Genomic DNA, 22713 nt, shown 5'->3' on the forward strand with positions numbered 1-22713 from the left:
CCACAAGGGTGATTAGAGTTGACTTGATGTTGACTACATCTGCTGGTGCTTCTTTTCTTGACGTCATTACGGGCAAGATTTTATCGTTATTATTCATATCGGGGATTGCTTTGCTGGAATTGAACACTTGTACAAAATAAGCACAAGACATTTATTTATTTATTTATTTACACACTAATATCCTCATCTTCTAGTTGTTTTTTTCACGTTTCGGCCAACTATTCCTCTGGCCTTCGTCAGGTGGTAAACTAAATATAAAATCATTTAAAACAAATATGAATAAAAGACGTTTGTAAGTGAAGTGTCAATTTTAAATTATTAATTTTAAACAAATATTTATTTGACATAATATTGCACTGTAATTTATTTGACATAATATTGCACTGTAATTTATTTGGCATAATATTGCACTGTAATTTATTTGACATAATATTGCACTGTAATTTAGTTCATAAACATATTTCATACATTTTTTATTTTTAAATTCAAACACTGCTTATACCAAGGCCGCTGGAAAAATGGTGGGATCTTTCTATCGATCCGGTAGATATCTCAGTGCTGATGCTATTCTCTATCTATATAAGAGCCAGGTACGTCCAAGGATGGAATACTGTTGCCACATCTGGGCAGGAGCTGCTAGAAAGGACTTGGCCTGCCTTGATAGAGTTCAAAATAGACTTCGTAGCGTCGTAGATGTCCTTTTCTCTTCCTTGCAACCTCTATCTCACAGAAGAGATGTTGCGAGTTTGTCTCTGATGTATCGTTATTTTCATGGAAAGTGTTCGACTGAGCTTCAATCTATGGTCCCCCCTCGCCAAACTTTCACAAGAAACACTCGTCTAGCTGTAAACACTATCAATAATTCCCCCCACTCTTTATCTGTGCCTAAACCTAAACGTAGATTCCATGAACAAAGCTTCTTTCTTAGAACTGCACGCCTGTGGAATTGTCTTCCGTTTTCCTGCTTTCCGGCTGACTACAATATGGCTGTCTTCAAGTCTAACGTAAATAAGTTCTTGATGAGCCGTTCCATATAAGTTAGCAAATTTATCAAATTTTCATTACTAATGATTACTATATTGTCCAATTTCTACTGTACACTCTTTAACCCTTATCCTTGAGTGGCCTCTTGACCTTGATAATGTGGTGATGCCTATGTAAAAAAAAAAAAAAAAAAAAATATCACAGAAAACAACTCCGAATTTACATTCATTCCATTTTTAACAATTAAAAGGAGTATTTTTAACTTTGAAAATAATCAACTGTCCACTATTGGTTGGCGCAAAACTGCTATATGCATCGCTGGCAGGCGACTTATCTTGTTCAGTCCCAACTTCAACTGTTTAAAAACAGTTCCTCTCTTTTTTAAGAGTGAAAAAAAAAACGAAAGATAGAGAGATATAGACATGCATACATAAGAAAACAAAGCGACTGAATTTGAATTATTGAATGCTTGTACACAATAAGAGGCAAGCCTTTTTTTTTTTTTTTTTTTTTACAAAAACAATTAAAAGGATCCTTTTCAAGTTCGAAAACCATTCTTAACCATCCGTCATCAGCTGAAGCAAAACTAAATTATCAGGGAATCTTTGATATACTTACATATCAGGCAAAAGTAGATATCTACACCAAAAATTATGGAAAAATCAAGTAAAATTCAATTCCAAAATTTAAAAAAATCTTTTTTTTTTTCTGTTTGACTCTATATTGGACCAAATCCTTTTTATGTTTTTAATTTAACCTTACATAAAAGACAAAAAGGGAAGTCTGTCATTTCTGCAAAGTTTTTCTGATTTTCCTAAAATGGACATTAATGAATTAAATCTTTAAGACAGGAATTTTTCTACATTGTCTGATGATGGGTAAGTAGAGATAAAGATTAGCCTCGGGTGTAAGAATGTGTTCAGAGTAATAGAGCCGATTTTTACGAGATGGTGAAAGAGCAATGGTTCTAATACAGGGTCTCCAAACTATCGCTGCAAGCTAGATCCGACCTGCTGAAGTTTTTAATCCAGTCCACGGATCTTTTCTTATGGAAAACGTAAAAATATTCATGGAAAATATTTTTTAAGTTGTGAAAATAGTATGGTGATTTTTGTTTTTTCGTCAAAAAAAAAAGATTAAAAGAACGAGGTTTCGGATGAACCAGTTTTTCACTAAAAAGCAAAGCTAATCAGCAAAAACAGTATGAAACACATTCAGGTCGTTAAGATTTTGTTCCTTAGAAGCGCTAGCATGAATTTCAAACAAAATAAATATCTGTTTATTTTGTAACAATGCGTTGTTTTGGCTTCAAACGTATGTAATACGTATCTTATTTAATTCAAATTCAACCAGTGCTTCTAAGGAACAAAATCTTAACATGAATCTCGCGTGACCAAACGCACCGTTCCAAGACTTTAAAAACTACCGTAGAAACATCAAACGGCTAATTCTCTCTTCCAATAACATAGCAAATAAAAAAAAAAATAAAAACATACTGAAGATGAAGTTTTCCTTCGAAATATATTTATGAACTTTAACATAAATTTCAAACAAAATAAATATCTGTTTATTTTGTAACCATGCATTGTTTTGGCTTCAAACGTATATAATACGTATCTTATTTAATTCACATTCAGGTCAGTTTTTAATGTTTTTATTTTTGCCTGCATAGCTCTAAAAAGTCACCAATATGATCCCCGTTGTTTGAACTACAAGAAACATTTGATGAGAAAAAAAGAATCAATTTAAATGTTAGGTGCTATGTTTTTTGGTCCCCTGACGAAGGGAGGGATTGGACCTAGTAATTCACATCCATTTGTCCGTTCACACTTTTCTAAATAACCACGCCTCAGATTTTTAAAACTTTTGCACAAACATTAGTCATGGTGAAAGTAAATTTTTGCCAGAACGGATTTTCCGGGATAACTCTGGTTGCCCCCCGTGCCTCCCCGGGGGGGCCATTATAGGGGTAAAATTCCCCCCCCCCCCCAATCGTTTGTTCATTTGGTCATGCTTTTCTCAATAACCACTCCTTGAATTGTTTTGAAATTTTGCACAAAGATTAGTTATGGTGAAAGTAAATTTTTCACTCGTGGAGGGGGACCCTTGCATGCTCGGCTATTTTTTTTTTTTTTTTTTTTTTTTTTTCCTCAAGGGTTAAATTAAGAGGACAGAAAGGGTTATAGTAAAATGAAATCCGAATCGGTGATGACCGTGGAACGATACCTGGTTGATTTACTTGTATGATTTTTTTTTCGTTACAGTTTATCGCAGAACCAAATTTTTTTTCGTTACAGTGTATCGCAGAACCAAATTTTTTTTCGTTACAGTTTATCGCAGAACCAAATTTTTTTTCGTTACAGTTTATCACAGAACCAATTGCTAAATTTACAAATGAGTTTTGCTGCTGAAAATGATACCAAGTTTTTCTTGCGTAACGGTCAACTAAACGGTACGCACCTGCGTTGCCTCCACAATGAGCCGGAGGTCCCGAAATGTGAGGTAAGTTTAAAAAGAAAAAACAAATTCCCTTTCCTCACTAAAACCTTTTATAATAGTTTCTGTCTCAATCCAAGCTTCTATCTTGACATCATCAACATTCTGATCCCCATCTGGCATCAATTGAAATGAATGGCTCTCGTCTTGGGGAGGCCTCAAGTTTTGACAGGCTTCCGGGCTTGACCTTTACTCCTGATCTTAAATGGAATACGTACATCAAATCTGTTGCCAAGGCCGCTGGAAAAATGGTCGGATCCTTCTATCGATCCAGTAGATATCTCACTGCTGATGCAATTCTCTATCTATATAAGAGCCAGATACGTCCAAGGATGGAATACTGTTGCCACATATGGGCAGGAGCTGCTAGAAAAAACTTTTCTTGCCTTGATAGGGTTCAAAATAGACTTCGTGGCCTGGTGGGAGATATCCTTTTCTCTTCGCTGCAACCTCTATCTCACAGAAGAGATGTTGCGAGTTTGTCTCTGATGTATCATTATTTTCATGGAAAGTGTTCGACTGAGCTTCAATCTATGGTCCTCCCTCGCCAAACTTTCACAAGAAACACTCGACTAGCTGAAAACACTATCAATAATTCCCCCCACTCTTTATCTGTGCCTAAACCTATACATAGATTCCATGATCAAAGCTTCTTTCTTAGAACCTGTGGAATTGTCTTCCGTTTTCCTGCTTTCCAGCTGTCTATAATATGGTTGTCTTCAAGTCCAACGTAAACAAGTTTCTGATGAGCCGTTCCACTTAAGTTAACAAATTTACCGAACTTCCATTACTATCGATTACTTTATTGTCCTTTTGACTACTGTACACTCTTTAACCCTTATCCTTGAGTGGCCTATCGGCCTTGATAAGTGGTGACGCCTATGTAAAAAAAAAAAAAAAAAAAAAAAAAAAAATTATCCTTGTGTTGACCTTGTCCAGGGGTTGGACGCTTTTTGATATTTATCAAACTTGCTCTCGAATCCTCCCGGGTCAACTTTCTCCAAATTCCACTCTGTGCGGTCTTATCTAATCACTTGCTTCTAAATTTTCCTCTGTCGATTCGAGACATCCATGCTTCTGTAAAAGGGTGGTCACATCATATGACCATACTAATGTGACCAACTCCTAATTAATAGTGGTCCTGGATATGACCTTAAACTATATCCAATGGTGAGGCTCCGGCTTACGGGCTTTGGAGAGTGTGGAGCCACTCTTAAATTGCCATTGCTCCTAGGTCCACTCTGACCCAGAGTGGTAGTACCTGTTAGGGTCCCAATTATGGGTTAAATAGAAACCGACTTGAAAATAACAAATATATTCTATTAAGAAATTTTTCTTCCGAATCTTTGAATTCGGCATTAAATAACCTGAGAAGGCAATTAGAATTGAGGATTAAAAAGTGTGTTGGACAGACATGTGTAGAAAACGTGATATAGTCACGTTTGTCGGTAGTACACTTCTGATGTCATAAACGAAGGAGATCTCTCTATATATTGAATGCCGTAAAATAAAAACAACCAACCAATCCGTGACCTTAAGATCTTCAGTGTCTTCTGTCAATAATTTTGTGTACATTTTAACACGTCTTCCTACTTGAATTTCGTTTTGTGTTTAGGATCCCACAGTACCACATCACTGACGGCCTCATCTTTTTTTCTGTAACAATGTCCAGCATATAGTATTCCTCTTTATCTTATTACTGAAGAGATCTTGGGCAACCAGCCATATAGACGAGTAATGGTTGGGGGTGTTTTCCAGTTTAATATTGCCCAGAACATTTTAGTAAGTTCCATCTAACTCGCTTTCAAATTTTTTACTGAGCGCCCATGCTGATGAACCATAAAGCAGCGCCGTCTCCACGACGGTTCTAAAAGTTTTTCTTGATCGGTGCTAAGAGGGCAGATTTCCATATAAGTTTCAGCCGATTAAGTGCACTCCAAGCCTTGGCTATTCTGACGTGGATGCTTGCATGATTCAAGGTTTTTCACACCTTTAAATCTGAAATTTTTGCTACGCATTCTAAAACACAAAATTTTGACTGGAATTTTCCAATTTTTTTTATCTTAAGCTTGTATGGAAATTTTTTACATGAAAGGGCTGTCCCCTTCTCATGTAGGTAAGAAGGCAGACTAGATAAGTGAAAATGATGTTAGGAAAAAAAGGCTAGTATCGAACCCTCTAAGCAAGTGTTATGGATAATTAGAATCTTAGAAATTCAGTCCATTGTTAATTCTATTAGAAATAGTTAAATATTGTTTATGTCGGAAAAAAAGTCGATTGTCCATTCTTTTAGAAATATGGATATTAAATATGTCAGTTAAATGAATGCACAATGCGAGTTAAAAATATATTGTTTAAAAATAGGTTAGATATTAAACAATTAGAATTGAGGATTCTTTGTTTGCCAAAAGTGTGTTGGACGGACATATGTAGAAAACGTGATATAGTCACTTTGATCGGCAGTACACTTCTGACATCATAAACAAAGATTTCTCGATAAATTGAATCTGGGTTTGAAGTTAGGAAGTTGATGAGTGAGAGTCTGATAGAGAATCAGGAGAGATCGAGAGGAGCGCCCCTTAGAAGCGAAGAGAGGGAAGTAGACCATGTAGATCAAAGTTAGAGTTCCTGACGTTACCGATCGGCCGGTTGAAGAATAAAGTAACCAACTATTAGTGTTGTGCCGATGAATCGGAATCGGGAATCGGTTAAATCGGTAATTTTCGGGGAATCGGAATCGGCATCGGAATCGGAAAAATTTGTGTATAATTTCCGATTCCAAAATCGATTCTTTGAATATTTTTCAAAAGTTAATTTTCAATTGCTTGTGCCGATTATAAATATTTATTTCTTTTAAACTATTAGTAAAACTAAACTCTATAGATCTACGTACTCGTTATAGAATGAAGTTCTCATAACAAAATCACGTAATTTCATTAAATAGTTTTTGTTTTACGCTCCCTTGACTAATTATCGCAGTTTTTTTAGGAAGATTCCGAATTTCCCAAATCGTTTTTACGGCATAAAATAAAAACTATTTGATGAAATTACGTGATTTTTTTATGAGAACTTCATTCCATAACGAGTACGTAGAATATATATTTTTTTTTTATTTTCGTTTTTTAACATAGTGTAAACTGCACAAGCACCCTTTTTTAATACGTGAAGACAGTTTAGAGCTTCATCCTAGATCTAAAAATAATTTGGTTTTTAGTGGGTTTACAAATATCGTCCAAAAGTAGAATTTCAATGAGGGGGGACTTTTAAATGTAAATATAATTTCTTTTTCAATCTGAAAAATTTCTAAATGTTTTCTCTTTATCTATTTTATCCAGACTTTGATAAATTCATTGTGAGATATTCATGTATATTTTTAACTTTTCCGAAACCCCGAGAAAAATGCGATGGTGTCAGACAATGTGGCTCCAGGAAAATAAAATAAAACTCTATTCGTTTGAAATCTTTTCATATTAAACTCCTTGAGAAATTTGGCAAGTGGGTGTGAAAAAGTATTGTCGAAACCAACGGCATCGAAGGTGTTAATTACCCCATAATACTTTCAACTCAACTTTTGAGTGAGATTGGTGGGCTTCAGCGAGGCCTCCGTGATATATATACACACACACACACACACATATATATATATATATATATATATATATATATATCACGGAGGCCTCGGCTTCAGACGGCATTGGCGCCGTCGTAGCAATCCTTAAGTATAAACTTAAACAATACCGGCAGAATCAAAGAAAATCACACTGGAAGCATATTTCAAATTAAATCAAAGGCCAAGCCTTTTCACAATTTTGCCCATTCCTTGTTGGTCCCCCCGATTTATCGAAGAGGGACTATAGTTTTCAGTGGCGTTCGTCCGTTCGTTCGTCCGTTCGTCCAGATGATTCCCGGATAACCGTCCATTACTTTTTTCTGAAATTTTGCCACAAGTTGTACTCCAATACGTAGATGTGCACAACATCGAGTTTTTTTTTTGAAGAAAACTCTCGTTGCTCCTCCAGGGGCTGAAAAGGGGTCAAAAATGCCCAAAATGGCAAAAATGACACTTTTGGCCCCATAACTTTTTTCCCGTCCATTAGATTTTACTGAAACTTGTCCAAAATGTGAAGGCAATTGTTGCAAATGTAAATTCAGTATCGCTGACCCTGGCAAAACTCTGGTTTGCGCCCCCCGGGAACTTTTAGGGCTAAAAACCACCCCTTTTTTAGGCTCTTTTTTTCATATTTGTCTAAAATGTGATTATGTATCTCTATTTAGTGTTTTTTTTATGGTGCTGAACTCAAATTTACATGTCTTAAGGCCTGAAACATAGCCGTTTGTCCATTTTTACAAGTAATCAGCTCCCCCATGGGGGCAAAAGAGGTAAAAAAATACCTCAAAATGACTCTAAATAGACAAAATTGACATATTTTTCAGAATAACTTTTCATCCATTCATTAGATTTTTCTGAAACTTGGCAAAACCATGGGCATACCTGATATACACCTGATGGAAGTATCACTGACCCTGGGAAAAATCAGAGTCACAAGCCCTGGAGGTTTTAGGGCTAATATTGGGTGTGGAGCAAAAGTTGAACTTAGTCATTTTTCTGAAAACTTTTGAAAATTTTTTTTTCACTCAAAATTGTTTTTTTATCAGTTATGTATCACTTTTTTATCACTTTATTCGATCCCCCCTCCTCACATAGAGGGGGACCATGCATGCACGGCTTGTTATATTTGTCAATACCGATTGCCGAGTGAGGGAGCAGCAAACATACCGACAAAACCCAACACTTTTATATTCTACTTTTCATTTAATTAGCAATAATGTTTGATATTATTTTTCTGGGCAAAATATTTCTTTAATTTTAGACAATTCTTTCGCTACTTTGAAAATAAACTGCATTCTTCTAAAGGTTACCTAGCGAATTTTCGCAAAGTTTCAAGTTTTGTTTTGTTTATTTTACGCATATAAAATAAGTTTAGATCTTCTTTAGTTTTACTAATAGTTTAAAAGAAAGAAATATTTATAATCGGTACAAACAATTGAAAATGAACTTTTTAAAAATATTAAAAGAATCGATTTGGGAATCGGAAATTAGGCACAAATTTTTCCGATTCCAATACCGATTCCGATACCCCCAAAATTACCGATTTATCCGATTCCCGATTCCGATTAATCGACACAACACTAATATAAAACGATTAGGAATTTAAAATAGACGGTCAGTTTCACAAATAAATATAACGTAACATGAGCTGTAGTGTGTTACCAATTTTAAATTATGTGCGCTTATTGGGGATAGGGTGTCTACTTTTTAAGCGATTACACATGGTTTTACAACGTTGCAAACCGAACTTAATTTAGTGGGAAACACTTTAGTTAATATCCATAAAGAATTAGGATGGCCAGAAATGATGATCATTTTACGTTAAATTTATATTCGAAACTGATCTTACACTCTAAATTCTAAATGATCGCTTTTCTTTCCGCCAATTAAAAAAATGTTCTAACACGTAATCTATAAAAGTAATATTTCATTTTGGTTTAGGGATTTAGCTGCGAGAGAAAGCACAGAAAGCTCACGCAATCTCACGTTAAAAATGGTTTTCATAATAGTAATATTATTATTTAGAAATTCGTTCATAACAATGAGATGTGGCTTTGCTAAGTGGCGTTGTTAAATATATTGTTCTTACATCGTTTTCTTATTTTGCCTACCAATCTTCGAATATTTTCCACTATTCATGTAAGTAGCATGTTATACAGTAAATACGAACTGGTACAATATAGCTTTGTTTTAAAATCAAAATAAATGTTTTGTTGTGTTACAATTTTTAATCAATTACAAGGCACACATTTGAGATAAAATATACGCGGACATTAACCAGGGGTTTATGTAATAATTTGAAAATTTACGAAAAAACAAACAAAAAAAACTCTAATTAAATATGTATAAATTTTACAAGAATCGGAATCGGGAATTGGATCGGAATCGGAAATTTTGAACGGAATCGGGAAAAATTTTGGCATCGTCCCATCACTACCAACTATATATGTAACTGTTATCAATATAGGAATCTGAGGGTTCGAAGTTAGTTGTTGATAAGGATCAGATAATCGGAGCAGATCACACACAGTGATTGTCAGTTGGAGAGTGGGAGCCCTTAGAGGCGAAGGGAGGAAAGAGACCATGTAGCCGAAAAGGCTTGAATTCCTGACGTCACCAATCGGTCGATTGAATAATAAAGCAACCAACTATGTTTGTAACTGTTGTCTCGTGTCGTCATTCCTTACAACAGAAAAGGTAAATGTGTTTTTATCACCCTCTTACAAGTAAGTGTCCCCCCCTCCTCCATGTTTGAATATCTCTCCCTCATTATCCCCCATCATTATTCATGTATTATGTATCCCCATTATGTGCTCCAATATGTCCCCCGACCCGCTACACAACAAATTCTTGATTTCTAACCTTTTTATACATCCACTTTATCAATTTATTTATTTATTTATTTTTTTTTCTTAGGTCATCCATGTGGCGATAGTTTGTGCTGGTCACAATGCTACAAGAGATGTTGTCACGTTAATAAAGAGCATCCTTTTTTATCGAAAGAACCCGTTATTTTTCCATTTCATCTCCGATCGTATCGCTATTCTCATCCTAAAGAAATTGTTCAGTACTTGGAATGTCGCCGAAGGTCTGTGATGCTTTTATTTTTTATTTATTTTTATTTATTTTTTTTTTTTTTTATATCAACGTTCTTCAAAATAATAAAGATTTTACATTTGTCAGACATGTTCTTAGTTTTGGGAAAAAAAATTTTTTTTTTTTTTTTTTATTTAAATCTTCTTTATTAATTTTATTTATTGTGGACTATTATCCGCATCTTTTCTTAGTTGTTGTTTCACGACGTTTCGGCCAATTATTGCTCTGGCCTTCATCAGGTGGTAACCGCAACGAGATAGGCACTCCGAATCTCCTACCTGCATTCTTGGCAATTACTGCCATCCATAGTTGTCGTCTCACATTTTGGCCAAGTAAGCCTCTGGCCAGCTTTGGGTAGGATTGAAACCGCTATCTTCAGGAAATTCTCACCTGGCCCCGTAGAGATTCAAAGGGACCCGTGGTGCAGTGGATAGAGACGTTGAATCTCTTAACTGCAATAAAATTGATAAATAATACTCATCTCAATAATGAATTCCAACTGATTAATATACTTTTGCTCTCAAACTGATTTCTGCTTATATTACTTTCCAGTTAAAATCTGCTTATACATGTATATATTTAAATGAGTAGGGTCGCCAACAATTATGTTTTATTTATACACTAGCATTTCAGCCCAGCGTTGCCCGGGTGTTTGGAGGTGTATGTTGAGCAAAAAAAAGTCAATTTTTTTTAACTTTGACCCCTATTATGACCCCCTTAACATTTGTTTTAGGCTCAAATCAAGTTAAGTTAGATCCATGTCCAAGGAACCTATATCTAAAATTTCAAGTGTTTAGACCCAAAATTGTCGGAGGAGTTTGGTAGAGTTCTCAAAAGTCAAATCGTTGAACTTCGACCTCTTAACAGCCAAATTTCTGGCCAAAGACCGATCACAAAGATTTTCCCAAATCTCAGTACCCTGTATATCAAATTTTGAGTCTTTAGACTTAAAATTGACAGTTATTGCGTAGGGAAATGTACACGTACACACACACACAAACACGCACACACAAACACGCACACGTTCACTTTTGTAGATATACTAGCATTTCAGCCCGGCGTTGCCCGGGTTTTTGGAGGTGTATGTTGAGCAAAAAAAAAAAAAAAAAAATGGTAGTAAGAAGGCAGGCTTGAACCCGTACCGCAAAGGAGGAAAAGAACGGAGGAAAAAAAACCTAATGTCTTTGCTGTTACGATCACCGCCAAACCAGAAGTAATGTAGGTTTTAATTAAGGCTAGGCAATAGAAAGGAGAGGATGACTTTCGAAAATATTGGCGAAACCCCCCCCCCCCCCCCCCCGTAGAAAAGTGCCCAGTTGAAGGTGAAGATATTAATAATTTTAGCCTATTTTTCGATATTTGTCGTTTGAAAGGTTGAACTTCAAAATGATACTGATCTTGTAAAAATCCATCGCCTGTCAAAAGTTTTAGGCAGACATGCAAACATACATACATACATACATTTATATATTAATAACTAAAAATTTTCAACCCAAACCGATTAAAAAGCTTGCCCATCTCTGAATTCCCTTTTATGTAAAATTTCAAATGTTTAGACCAGAAATTGTCTGAGTAATTTGGTAGACCGCAGAGATCAATTTTTTTTTTTTTAAACTTTGACCCCCTATTATGACCCCTTAAGATTTATTGTTTTGGACTCAAGTCAAGTTATTAAATTAGATCAATGTCCAAGGAACCTATATCTAAAATTTCAAGTGTTTAGACCCAAAATTGTCAGAGTTTGGTAGAGTTCTCAAAGGTCAAATTGTTGAACTTTGATCCCTTAACAGGCAAATTTCTGGCCAAAGGCCAATTACAAAGATTTTCCCAAATCTCAATACTCTGTATATCAAATTTCTAGTCTGTAGACTGAAAATTGATAGTTATTGCATAGGGAGATGTGTATGTGTGTACACACACACACACACACACACACACACACACACACACTTTTATAGATATATAGATTTGTTTTCTTATTTGATATTTTTATTTTTCAAATGATCAGCAAATACTTTAACCATGTGATGCCAATAAAAAACATTCTATATGAGAACATAAACCAAGAACAATCCAGAAAATACTTAAACTCACAAAGGAATAACGGTATCCAAAATATTATGATCTAATATATAAACGGCTATATGTCTGTCTCCATATTTTCAAACTCTATCTCCTCTGAAACTAAACGTCAAAGAGTGGCATTAGGAGCCTCAAATGATTGAATTTTTTACAGGCTGTTCTTTAATGGATTTTTAGCCGGTTAAAATTAAAAAATTTGTTATACATTTTGTACATTCATTTTAGTTCATTTTTTAATCAGTTCATATGCGTGTCACGTTTGTGCAGTGGTAACTTCACCAGCTTTGAATGGTACAGATTCGGTTTCGATTCTAGCTGATGGCACCCAAATACTTTTTTTTTTTTTTACTTTTGAAATCACAACTCTATAATACAAAATTTTGATAACTCAAAATATCATATTAAGCAAAGCCAGGAGCCCCCTACCCCACCCCGCACGCTAATTAATGATATAATTAGTTAGTAAATTATAATTAAGTTATACAAAATATTATGGACATCTTGACAGACTAAAATGAAATTAAAATCTAAAAATCAAAATTAAATATTAGTTCCAAAAACAGACATTAGATATGGCTTATTCAAACTATGAAATATAACTTATATTTCACAAGTCAATACAAGAAAAAAAACAAGCACAGACATGCTTGCAAGGCAAAGTAACCATGGAAAAATATACCCCCCCACACACACACCTCCACAAGTAAGAGGAAAAATAAATAAAAAGGAAAAAATGAAAAATAAACATCTACACACTTACAACCTCAATTCCCACTCAATGTGGCTCTGTCAGTGGGGCATTAGAATACGCCAAATGCCCCCCCCCCCCTGCAGAGGGTAAAAGTCCCTCAACGGGGGTCCTGGATATGACCTTAAACTATATCCAGTGGTGAGGCCCCAGCTTGTGGGCTTTGGGGAGTGTGGAGCCACCCTTTAATTACCCTTGCTCCCAGGCCCACTCTGACCCGGAGTGGTAGTACCTGTTAGGGTCCCAACTATGGGTTAAATAGAAACCAACGTGAAAACAACAAATATATTCTATTAAAAAAATTTTTCTTCAAAATCTTTGGATCCGAAAAGGGTTGATATGCCGTAAAACAACCAACCAACCTCAATTCCCACTCAATGACCCTTAACTGACTCCAGCGAAATCAGGAGTGAAACGTACTCTAGTTTGAAAAGTTTAGACAAATTCCATTTTCACTCCTTGGGATAAGCAGCACCTCTTCTCAAAATGGCTGTTCTAAATCATCTTTTTACAAAATTTCTGACATTTGAAAAAAAAAAACACACACAAGATCATTTTAAACGTGTTAAAATTACTAAAAATTATTTCAATAATTTGAAAAATGAAAATATCAAATAATAAAACGAATTAATCATTGTTTGTGAACTATTTTTTTCTCTTGTAGGAATCTCTTAATGCATTTCTCACATACACATACACACATATAAACACATACACACATACACACAAACATATAGACACATACACATACACTAGCAGTATCAGAATTTTTGTAGGAATTTTTGGCACCCCTAACACGAAACTGCGAATACAATATAAAAATCTCGTAATTTCTCCGTTAAAAGTGGGTTATTTATTTTCTTTATGGATTATACTTCCAAAATAAACTATTACAGTTGTTTTAAAAGTAATAAAAATATTTTTTTTTTTTTTTTAAACAGTAATGAATTTTCCGAACTCAATATTTTTAAATTTTTAAACTCAATATTTTTAAATTTTAAAATTTTAAAAATCTATCAAAATTTTTCTATTGATTCTATTTTTACGATATTTTCAGGGTCAATGTGAAATTTTATGTTCTTTCCAATAAACCGAATATAATATTTTAGACAAACGTTTTTTTTTTTTTATTCACGGTTCCCCCCCCCCCCCCAGTGTCTATTACAAAGAAAATACTTAATTTCGTCTCGGATAAGTACATAATTATTTACTCACAAATTGAAGAGAAAAGGTCAATACATAATATATTCAAATTTAAAAAAAAACGGACATCGTGTTCTTGTAGAATTTTACCTGTAAAGTTTGAAGTTTAAAACCTTTTTTTAAACCACGTTATTTGTTTTTTCTTTTTTCTTTTTTTTTTTTTTAATGGAACCTTGGTCCTTGCTCCTTTAATTGAAAAAAAAATTAGGGCTTGAATTACATTTTTCGAGGAGTTATAAGCTTGGAAAGACAGGGGGTCGAATAATTCACGCCTCCAATTTTGTAAATGTCTAAAAATAATTAATTTCGACTCGGATAAGTACATAATTATTTACTCACAAATTGAAGAGAAAAGGTCAATACATAATATATTCAAATTTAAAAAAAAACGGACATCGTGTTCTCGTCGAATTTTACCTGTAAAGTCCGAAGTTTAAAACCTTTTTAAAAAAAAAACACGTTTTTTTTTTTTTTTTTTTTTTTTTTTTTTAATGAAATCTTGGTCCTTGCTCCTTTAATTGAAAAAAAAAATTAGGGCTGGAATTGCATTTTTCGAGGAGTTATAAGCTTGGAAAGATGGGGTGGAATTATTCGCTATTTTCACAAAAAATTCTGATACTGCTACACATACACACATATACACACACACGCGCGCGCGCACATATACACACACACATATACACACACAGACACACGCGCGCACATAGACACGCGCGCACATAGACATACACCCACACACACACATAGACATACACCCACACACACACATAGACATACACCCACACACACACATAGACATACACCCACACACACACATAGACATACACCCACACACACACATACACCCACACACACACATACACCCACACACACATATACACCCACACACACACATACACCCACACACACACATACACCCACACACACACATACACCCACACACACACATACACCCACACACACACATAGACATACACCCACACACACACATAGACATACACCCACACACACACATAGACATACACACACGCGCACACATAGACATACACACACGCGCACATATATATACGCCCACATATATATACACCTAGGCGCACATATATATATATACACCCAGGTGCACATATATATATACACCCAGGTGCACATATATATATATACACCCAGGCGCACATATATATATATACACCCAGGCGCACATATATATATATACACCCACGTGCATATATATATATATATACATACACACACGCGCATATATATACACACACGCGCACATATACACACACACGCGCACATATACACACACACGCGCATATACACACATATACATATATACACATATACACACACACACATATACATATACACACACACACATATACATATACACACACACACATATACATATATATACACACACACATATACATATATATACACACACATATACATATATATACACACACATATACATATATATACACACACATATACATATATATACACACACATGTACATACACATACATAAATACACCTACATACGCATATATGCACACACACATATATACACACGCACACACATTCCCAAATCCTCTGGTTTTGATGGAGGGGAGACAAAAACCTGCTATGGTTTCAAATGGTCTTAACAGCAAGAGGAGACTTGATTCCAAATATTTCTCATATGTTATTTCTCCCTTTGATTTTCATAAAATAAATTTAAGTGTCTAAGGCTTATCTGAGACTGGAGGTATTCATAATCGTACTCTATCATTATTATAAAATTTGCCAAAAAAGTGGTATGTATGTATGTGTGTTAAAAAAAAAACCTTGGCCCACAAGGCAGTGGAAGTCCAGTTATACGGCACAGGACACTCACCATTCATCAGAGCCCCGTCTGCGTGGCAGTGGTCACGACGTGCACGTGGGGTTGATTTGTCTGGGAGAAGCACAGTATGACGCTAAGACATCTGTGTGCTTTTAACACGTGTCCACATCACTTTTCTAACCAAAGGCTAAGAGTGAGGTAACCCTGACAGAAACCTCCAGAGGAGCTTAGGCCCTGTAAGCTGCGGCATACATGATCCACCGGCGTGTGGAATATGCTCTCGTGTCCAGCAACCGAACTCCCAGTCATGGATCAAATGGCATGATGGGTGGAGAGGGCTCCGCAAGCAGTGGTGAAGGCAACCTCTCTAGGAGAAGGAAAACCCTGATATAAAACTTGCGACGACTGCTGCTTCCAATGATGTTGACTTGCTCTGTTTGGTTCAATGTGGCAGTTGTTTAGAGAGTGGGATTGTCTCCGTGCAAAGTCTTTCCTTTTTTCCTCACTATAAAAAGTTTTAAGCACAGGCATTACTTGATATGCAATGGAATACACATTTTGCAATCAGTGTGTATCTCGATAGCAAAAAGGCTGGCTGTAGCCTGAAACGGCAAACGGACACTTAATGAGGTCTGTTGCAAATATGGGCGTCAATGGAAATAAAGGCTCTGGAACATCCAAGGTCTAGTCTGGCCAGGTGTTCAGGGCACCACAGCCTGGACCCGGTCATCAGCAGATGTGCAAAACTATAAAACATTCATAGAGGTGATTGCCTGGCACGTGCTTCTGGTGGCGCTCATGTCTGCCTCATTTGAGCCAGAGATGTATTAAGTAATGACAATACTCGAATGAGTTTGCTGCCATCATGTATATATATATATATATATGTGTGTGTGTATGTATGTGTGTGTGTGTATATATATATATATATATATATATATATATATATACTCGTGCTGGTCAAAAAAATAGAGCATCATGTTTTTTGGTGCTAAAATATCCCTATCATGCTAAACTAATGTAAATAGTTGTTTTACGACAGAATTTCTTTTTCATATCAATTGCAATGTCAGGTTTGGAATATTTTGTGTTTCAAAATAATAGAACAAGGCAGATAAGTAAACAAAATAGGTGTTTTATTAATACAAATAAAATTAATCAATATTTAGTAACAGCACCTTTTGCCTTGATAACAGCATCAATTCGCCGGGGCATGGAATCAACAAGCTTCTCGAAATCATGTGTAGACACTGAATCCCATGTGTTCTGGATTGCAATCTTCATGGCTGCAAGGGTAGTAGGTTTTTCTTTGCAAAGTTTCCTCTTCATCTGGTTCCACAAGGTTTCAATGACATTCAAATCTGGCGAGTTCGCCGGCCAGTCAAGAACAGGGATCGGTTGTTCTCGGAGCCAGGAAGACGTGGTCTTGGCAGAGTGTACCGGTGCCAAGTTATGTCGAAAAAAGATGTCTGTAGCATCCCTGTCAAACTGGTTATCCAACACTGGCAGTAAATTAGCTTCCAGGATATCTTGGTACACTTTTGCATTTACAGTTCCTTTGATGAAACATAAATTACCAACACCTTTAGCACTGACACAACCCCAAACCATAAAAGACCACGGGAACTTTACAGATTTCTTAACGCATTCTTGGTTATACCGTTTCGTGGTTCTTTGCCAAACACGTGGAGATACAAAATCGAGACTCATCTGAAAAGATCACACGCCGCCATTCGTCTGCAGTCCAGGTTTGATGAGCAGTTGCTCATCGCAGCCTCTTCAACATCTTTTTGTTAAGGAGCAGTTTCGTGGCAGCTATACAATTTCGGTATCCCAGTTGCCAGAGCCTTCGGTAGGTAGTGCTTCTCGAAACGTTGGCACCAGAAGCCTGTTTCCACGCTTCATTGATGTGACTTGTGGATTGGAATCGACTTTTCTGTGCCACCTTGTCCAGTGCCCAGTCTTGTCTTTCGGTGATGTTTTTCTTTTGTCCGCATTTCTTGCGATTGCTGTTGAAAACACCCTCAGCACCTTTCTGGAGCACTTTGGTCACCACCAATCTTGAACATCCGACCTTGATTGCGATTTCCATGTGTGTCTTTCCTTCTGCCTGCAAATCAAAGATACGCTGCTTCTCGGGCAAAGATACGTCTTTAGAGTGACCCATACTTATACAGTATTATTAACTCGCTTTCAAAATCTTTTTAAACAATATTTGCAAAATTTTTGGAGTTTAAGATTACTCAACGACAAAATGTTCTATTAAATTGAAACGTTGACTTTTTCTAATGTGACAATAAAGTACTCATTGTCTGCCATACGCATCTCCTCAAATGATTTCTACTTCCTTTTGCAATTGTTATTTAACTATAGAATATCTCGCCTGAACAATTTACAAGCCGAAAATTATCCCAAACAAAATGAATTTACATATGTTCTATTATTCTGACCAGCACGAGTGAGAGATATATATATATATATATATATTAGTGTCCTGGCAGCTAGCTTCACTTTTGCTGCTTCGATTTTTTTTTTTTTTTTTTTTTTTATTACATTTTCACCCCAAACAAGGCAAATTGCCACTTTGGTGTAGGGGGCTACTATCAGGGGCAACACTACTGGGGTACTATGTAGGGATTTGGGCAGCAAGGTGTCGGTTCACGTTACACTTGAACTTCTGCACGTCAGTACTGTTGGGGAAGCAGGGACCTGGAATGGAATTCCAGAGTCTAGCGGTTCTGGGGAAGAAACTATTGGAGTAAAAAGATCTTTTACATCTAGGGATCTCTACAGTGTGGGGGTGGGATTTAGCAGCCTGTCGGGTTTGTCGAGGGTGCTCACGTCGTGGGGGCACAAGTGATTGCAGTTCGTCAGAGCATTCACCACTAAAATACTTGTAGAAAAGGCAGAGGGATGCAACATTTCGTCGATGGGACAGAGGCTGAAGCTTAGATGCCAGTTCAGGGCCTATCAGGTTTGCGACTCTCTTTTGAACCTTGTCAAGGAGCGAGAGACTAGTAGCAGATGCACCAGCAATACTCCATACATGGGCGAATGGTGGCCTTATAGAGGTACAGGATACTTTCGGGTGTTAGTAGTTTTCTAGCACGGTAGAGAGAGCCCACCTTTCTTGCAGCGGCCCTGGCAATGCCTTCAATGTAATTGTTCCAACTCATGTTTCCTGTGAACGTTAGGCCAAGGAGTTTGAAAGATGGACTCTCAGATAAAGAGTCGTTGGCCATTGCTATGGGTGGTAGAGAGGGTTTCTTGTAATTATTGAATGAAACTAGTTTAGTCTTGGCAGCATTGAACGCGACCAACCACTTTTGTCCCCATTCCACCACAGATTGGAGGTCTTCCTCTAGTGTTTCTGCCATTTCTTTAGAAATGTGTTCATTCGTCTTCCTGTCGTGTCTGCCATAGAGTGTAGTGTCATCAGCATATATACCCATCTCAGAGGCAATGTTGTCGGGGAGGTCATTTATGAATATCAGGAACAATAGAGGTCCAAGGATAGAACCCTGGGGCACCCCCGCATTTATATCATATTGTTTAGATGTACGACCGTCGAGGACAACCTGGATTGTCTTCCCCTGTGACCTTGCCTGGCCACTAATATATTTATAAAGAAGAAAAGGCTGATTTCTGTGAAGTTGCTTTAGCCTTACCTTCTTTTTCATTGCTATTTAGCTGGATGTTATTTCTTTATTCTCTCTTTCGCTTTATCTTTCTTTTTTCTTCCTCTTTCTTATGGCAGTTCTCTATTGTTATGAAGGGGGGGGATATAACTAAAGATAAATATGTCTATAGCAAATGAATGACAGAAAATAGTGGAAGAAACAACGATAGGTAAACATTTTATTTTATCTGAAGGAAACGCTTAGAATGATACAAATTACATCAGGCTTCGAGTTTGTGTCACAATTATCACGAACAGAAGTAATACATTTCCATCTTCATTTACCTTTAAAAAAAAAAAAAAATGTCATGTCAATGAAAGGGGCAATGCATTTATATGCAAAACAACGGGCAGATAATTGTTCTATTTAAAAATATTCTTTGAAATTGACTTCTTTATTTTCAACTTATTTTCAATTGTCATTGGCAGACTCCAGTTGACTTATAAAGCAGAAGTAAGTTTATTTATTCTCTAAGAATTGTTTCCTCTTTATAGATTAAAATGGATGTTTTATATATATATATACATATATATATATATATATAGATTTGATTTGTGATTTGATTTGTTCAGACTATTATTTTATGCATCACATCTGGAGAATTATACTTGTAAAAAATGATTTCTAAAACAATGTTTTTATCATGTGCAGAGATTAGTTATATTATTGTTAGTCATTGATTTTTTTTTAAGTTCAAATAATTTCAATTTATCGTAAACATCTTTTTTTTTCATTATTTTTTTTATTTTTTATTTTTTTCAGTCCAAGTGAAATTTTATTCTGCTGATGATGTCAAAGTAAGCTTATTCATAAAAATTTTATATTTTTCCATTTTTTTTTTTTTTTTTTTTTTTTTTTTTTTTTTTTTTTTTTTTTCCACTTTTACTAAATTTTTTATTTTTCCATTTTTAGCAAGGTTTCTGATTGAAATCCAAAAAACGTAGGGTGGGTCAAAAGTAGGTATACAATTATTAAACTATTTTGAAATGCTTCGTGAAGTGGTAGTGCCACAACTCCAAACTTATCTTTGAACTCTTTCAGCACATTATCGGTTAAGAGTAAGAGATTGCTTTAACAAAGTCTTTCAGCAGCCTGATGCTACCAGATCAGGCTGTCTGAAGGACGAAATCCATCTAACATTGATGCATTTTGTTTTTCTATTTCTTTTTGCGAAACTTATGTTGTGTGAAAAAAAAAAATAACAACCTACCTTTACCCGTTTTCCTTCTTCCCATTCCCCCTTTCTCTTTCTACCTCCCCCACTTCCTGACTGGTTGGTCCTGGATATGACCTTAAACTATATCTGATGGTTAGGCCCCAGCTTGCGGGCTTTGGGGAGTGTGGAGCCACCCTTTAATTGCCATTGCTCCCAGGTTCACTCTGTCTGACCCGGAGTGGTAGTACCTGTTAGGGTCCCAACTATGGGTTAAATAGAAACTGACTTGAAAACAACAAATATATTCTATTAAAAAAATTTTTTCTTCAAAATAACTGGATTCGGCATTAAATAACCTGAAAAGGGTTGATATGCCGTAAAACAACCAACCAATTCTGACTGGTTTTCTAACTTAAAATGCACCAAACATCAATACTGTAACCCTTTTCCCTCTTCCATTGCAAAACTCATGTTCTGCAGGACAGGGAGCAAAACGATAAAATCCACTACAAAACAACCAAACCAAACACTACAAACTTGTGATTGAAGCTACAAAGAGCTTGAAAAATAAAACTCTTCTACAAAATAACTGGATTCGGCATTAAATAACCTGAAAAGGGTTGATATGCCATAAAACAAAAACAACCAAACCTTTCAGCAGTGGTGGCATTGAATGGCCACCACGTTCAGCTGACCTCACACCAATGGATTTCTTGATAAGGGGGTGGGGATCCCAAAACAAATGAATTATTACATTCGTGACGCATTCAAAGGAATTGATTAAAATCGAAATTTGTGCTGCACTGTGTGTCGGTGTTTTAGACAGGCATGAAGAATGTTACAATGTTGTCGGAGAACATTTTGAGCACTTGGACCTGAAACCGTCTAATTCCCCAAGATATAACTAGCATTCATGAACTTTAAAGATGCCTACATGAAAACAACAGACCTACTTTTAATAAATGTAAGCTTACTTTTGGCCCACTCCGTATATTCAGTTTGGATGTACATTTATAAACACTGATAAAAGTTTAGAAAGTAATTTTGGTAAATGCTGAAGGTTACGGTTAGCGCAGAAGGAGAAAAAAAAATTCTGTATATGCATTAAAAGTTTTTTGTTAAATATTATTAGACTAGCCTGGATGCCTGGCATTGCTGGGTGTTTGGAGGTATGTGTTGGGCAAAAAAAAAAAAAAAAGAAAGTGGTAGTAGGCAGGCAGACTCAAACCCGTACCGCGAAGGAGGCAAATAATGTGGGGAAAAAAAACCTGACGTTTTTGCTGTTGTGCCCATCGGCAAACCGGATATGACATGGGTTTAAATTAAGGCTAGACAATCGAAAAGAGGGGATGACTTTCGAAAATATCGGCGAAAAAAGCGACCCTCCCCCCCTCCCTGTAGAAAAGTGTCCAGTTGAGGGTGAAGGAATTAATGCTTTAGCCAATTTTTCGATATTTGTCGTCGGAAGGGTCGAGCTTCAAAATGATCTTGTGAAAATCCGTTGCCTCTGTCGACATGCGTACATATATATATATATACATATACATACATTTAAACAGATGGGTAAGATTTATATTATAGATGATGAATCATTTAGAGTTAAAATCCATTTAGTATTATGCATGTAACTTGAGAAAAATATGCTTGGAATGTATCCCCATAAAAAGGAGTATCCAAATGAATAGCAGTTGTCTGATATAAGGGGTTCTCCTTATATCAGACAACTGCTATTCATTTGGATACTCCTTCCCCCCCCCCCCCCGCACTGATCAAACCTCATTGCTTTCTGGACGTTCCCGGCACGGAAGCCAGGCACCATGCTCTCGCT

General features: G+C 36.1%; 1 protein-coding gene across 5 annotated transcripts in view; it reads left to right on the forward strand.

The window, feature by feature from the left end:
* LOC145266550 (xylosyl- and glucuronyltransferase LARGE1-like) overlaps positions 1–22713 on the forward strand; it is a 128759-nt gene that overhangs the window by 47980 nt on the left and 58066 nt on the right. For all 5 annotated transcript variants that reach the window (XM_080122328.1, XM_080122329.1, XM_080122330.1 and 2 more), the window contains exons 5-7: positions 3348–3486; positions 10007–10178; positions 20492–20526. In XM_080122328.1, coding sequence (XP_079978454.1) covers positions 3348–3486; positions 10007–10178; positions 20492–20526 — 346 coding nt within the window. The remainder of the gene's footprint in view (positions 1–3347; positions 3487–10006; positions 10179–20491; positions 20527–22713) is intronic.

This window comes from Euprymna scolopes, chromosome 41 (assembly GCF_053919585.1).
Source record: "Euprymna scolopes isolate OS-2025 chromosome 41, ASM5391958v1, whole genome shotgun sequence".
Lineage (NCBI taxonomy): Eukaryota > Metazoa > Mollusca > Cephalopoda > Sepiida > Sepiolidae > Euprymna > Euprymna scolopes.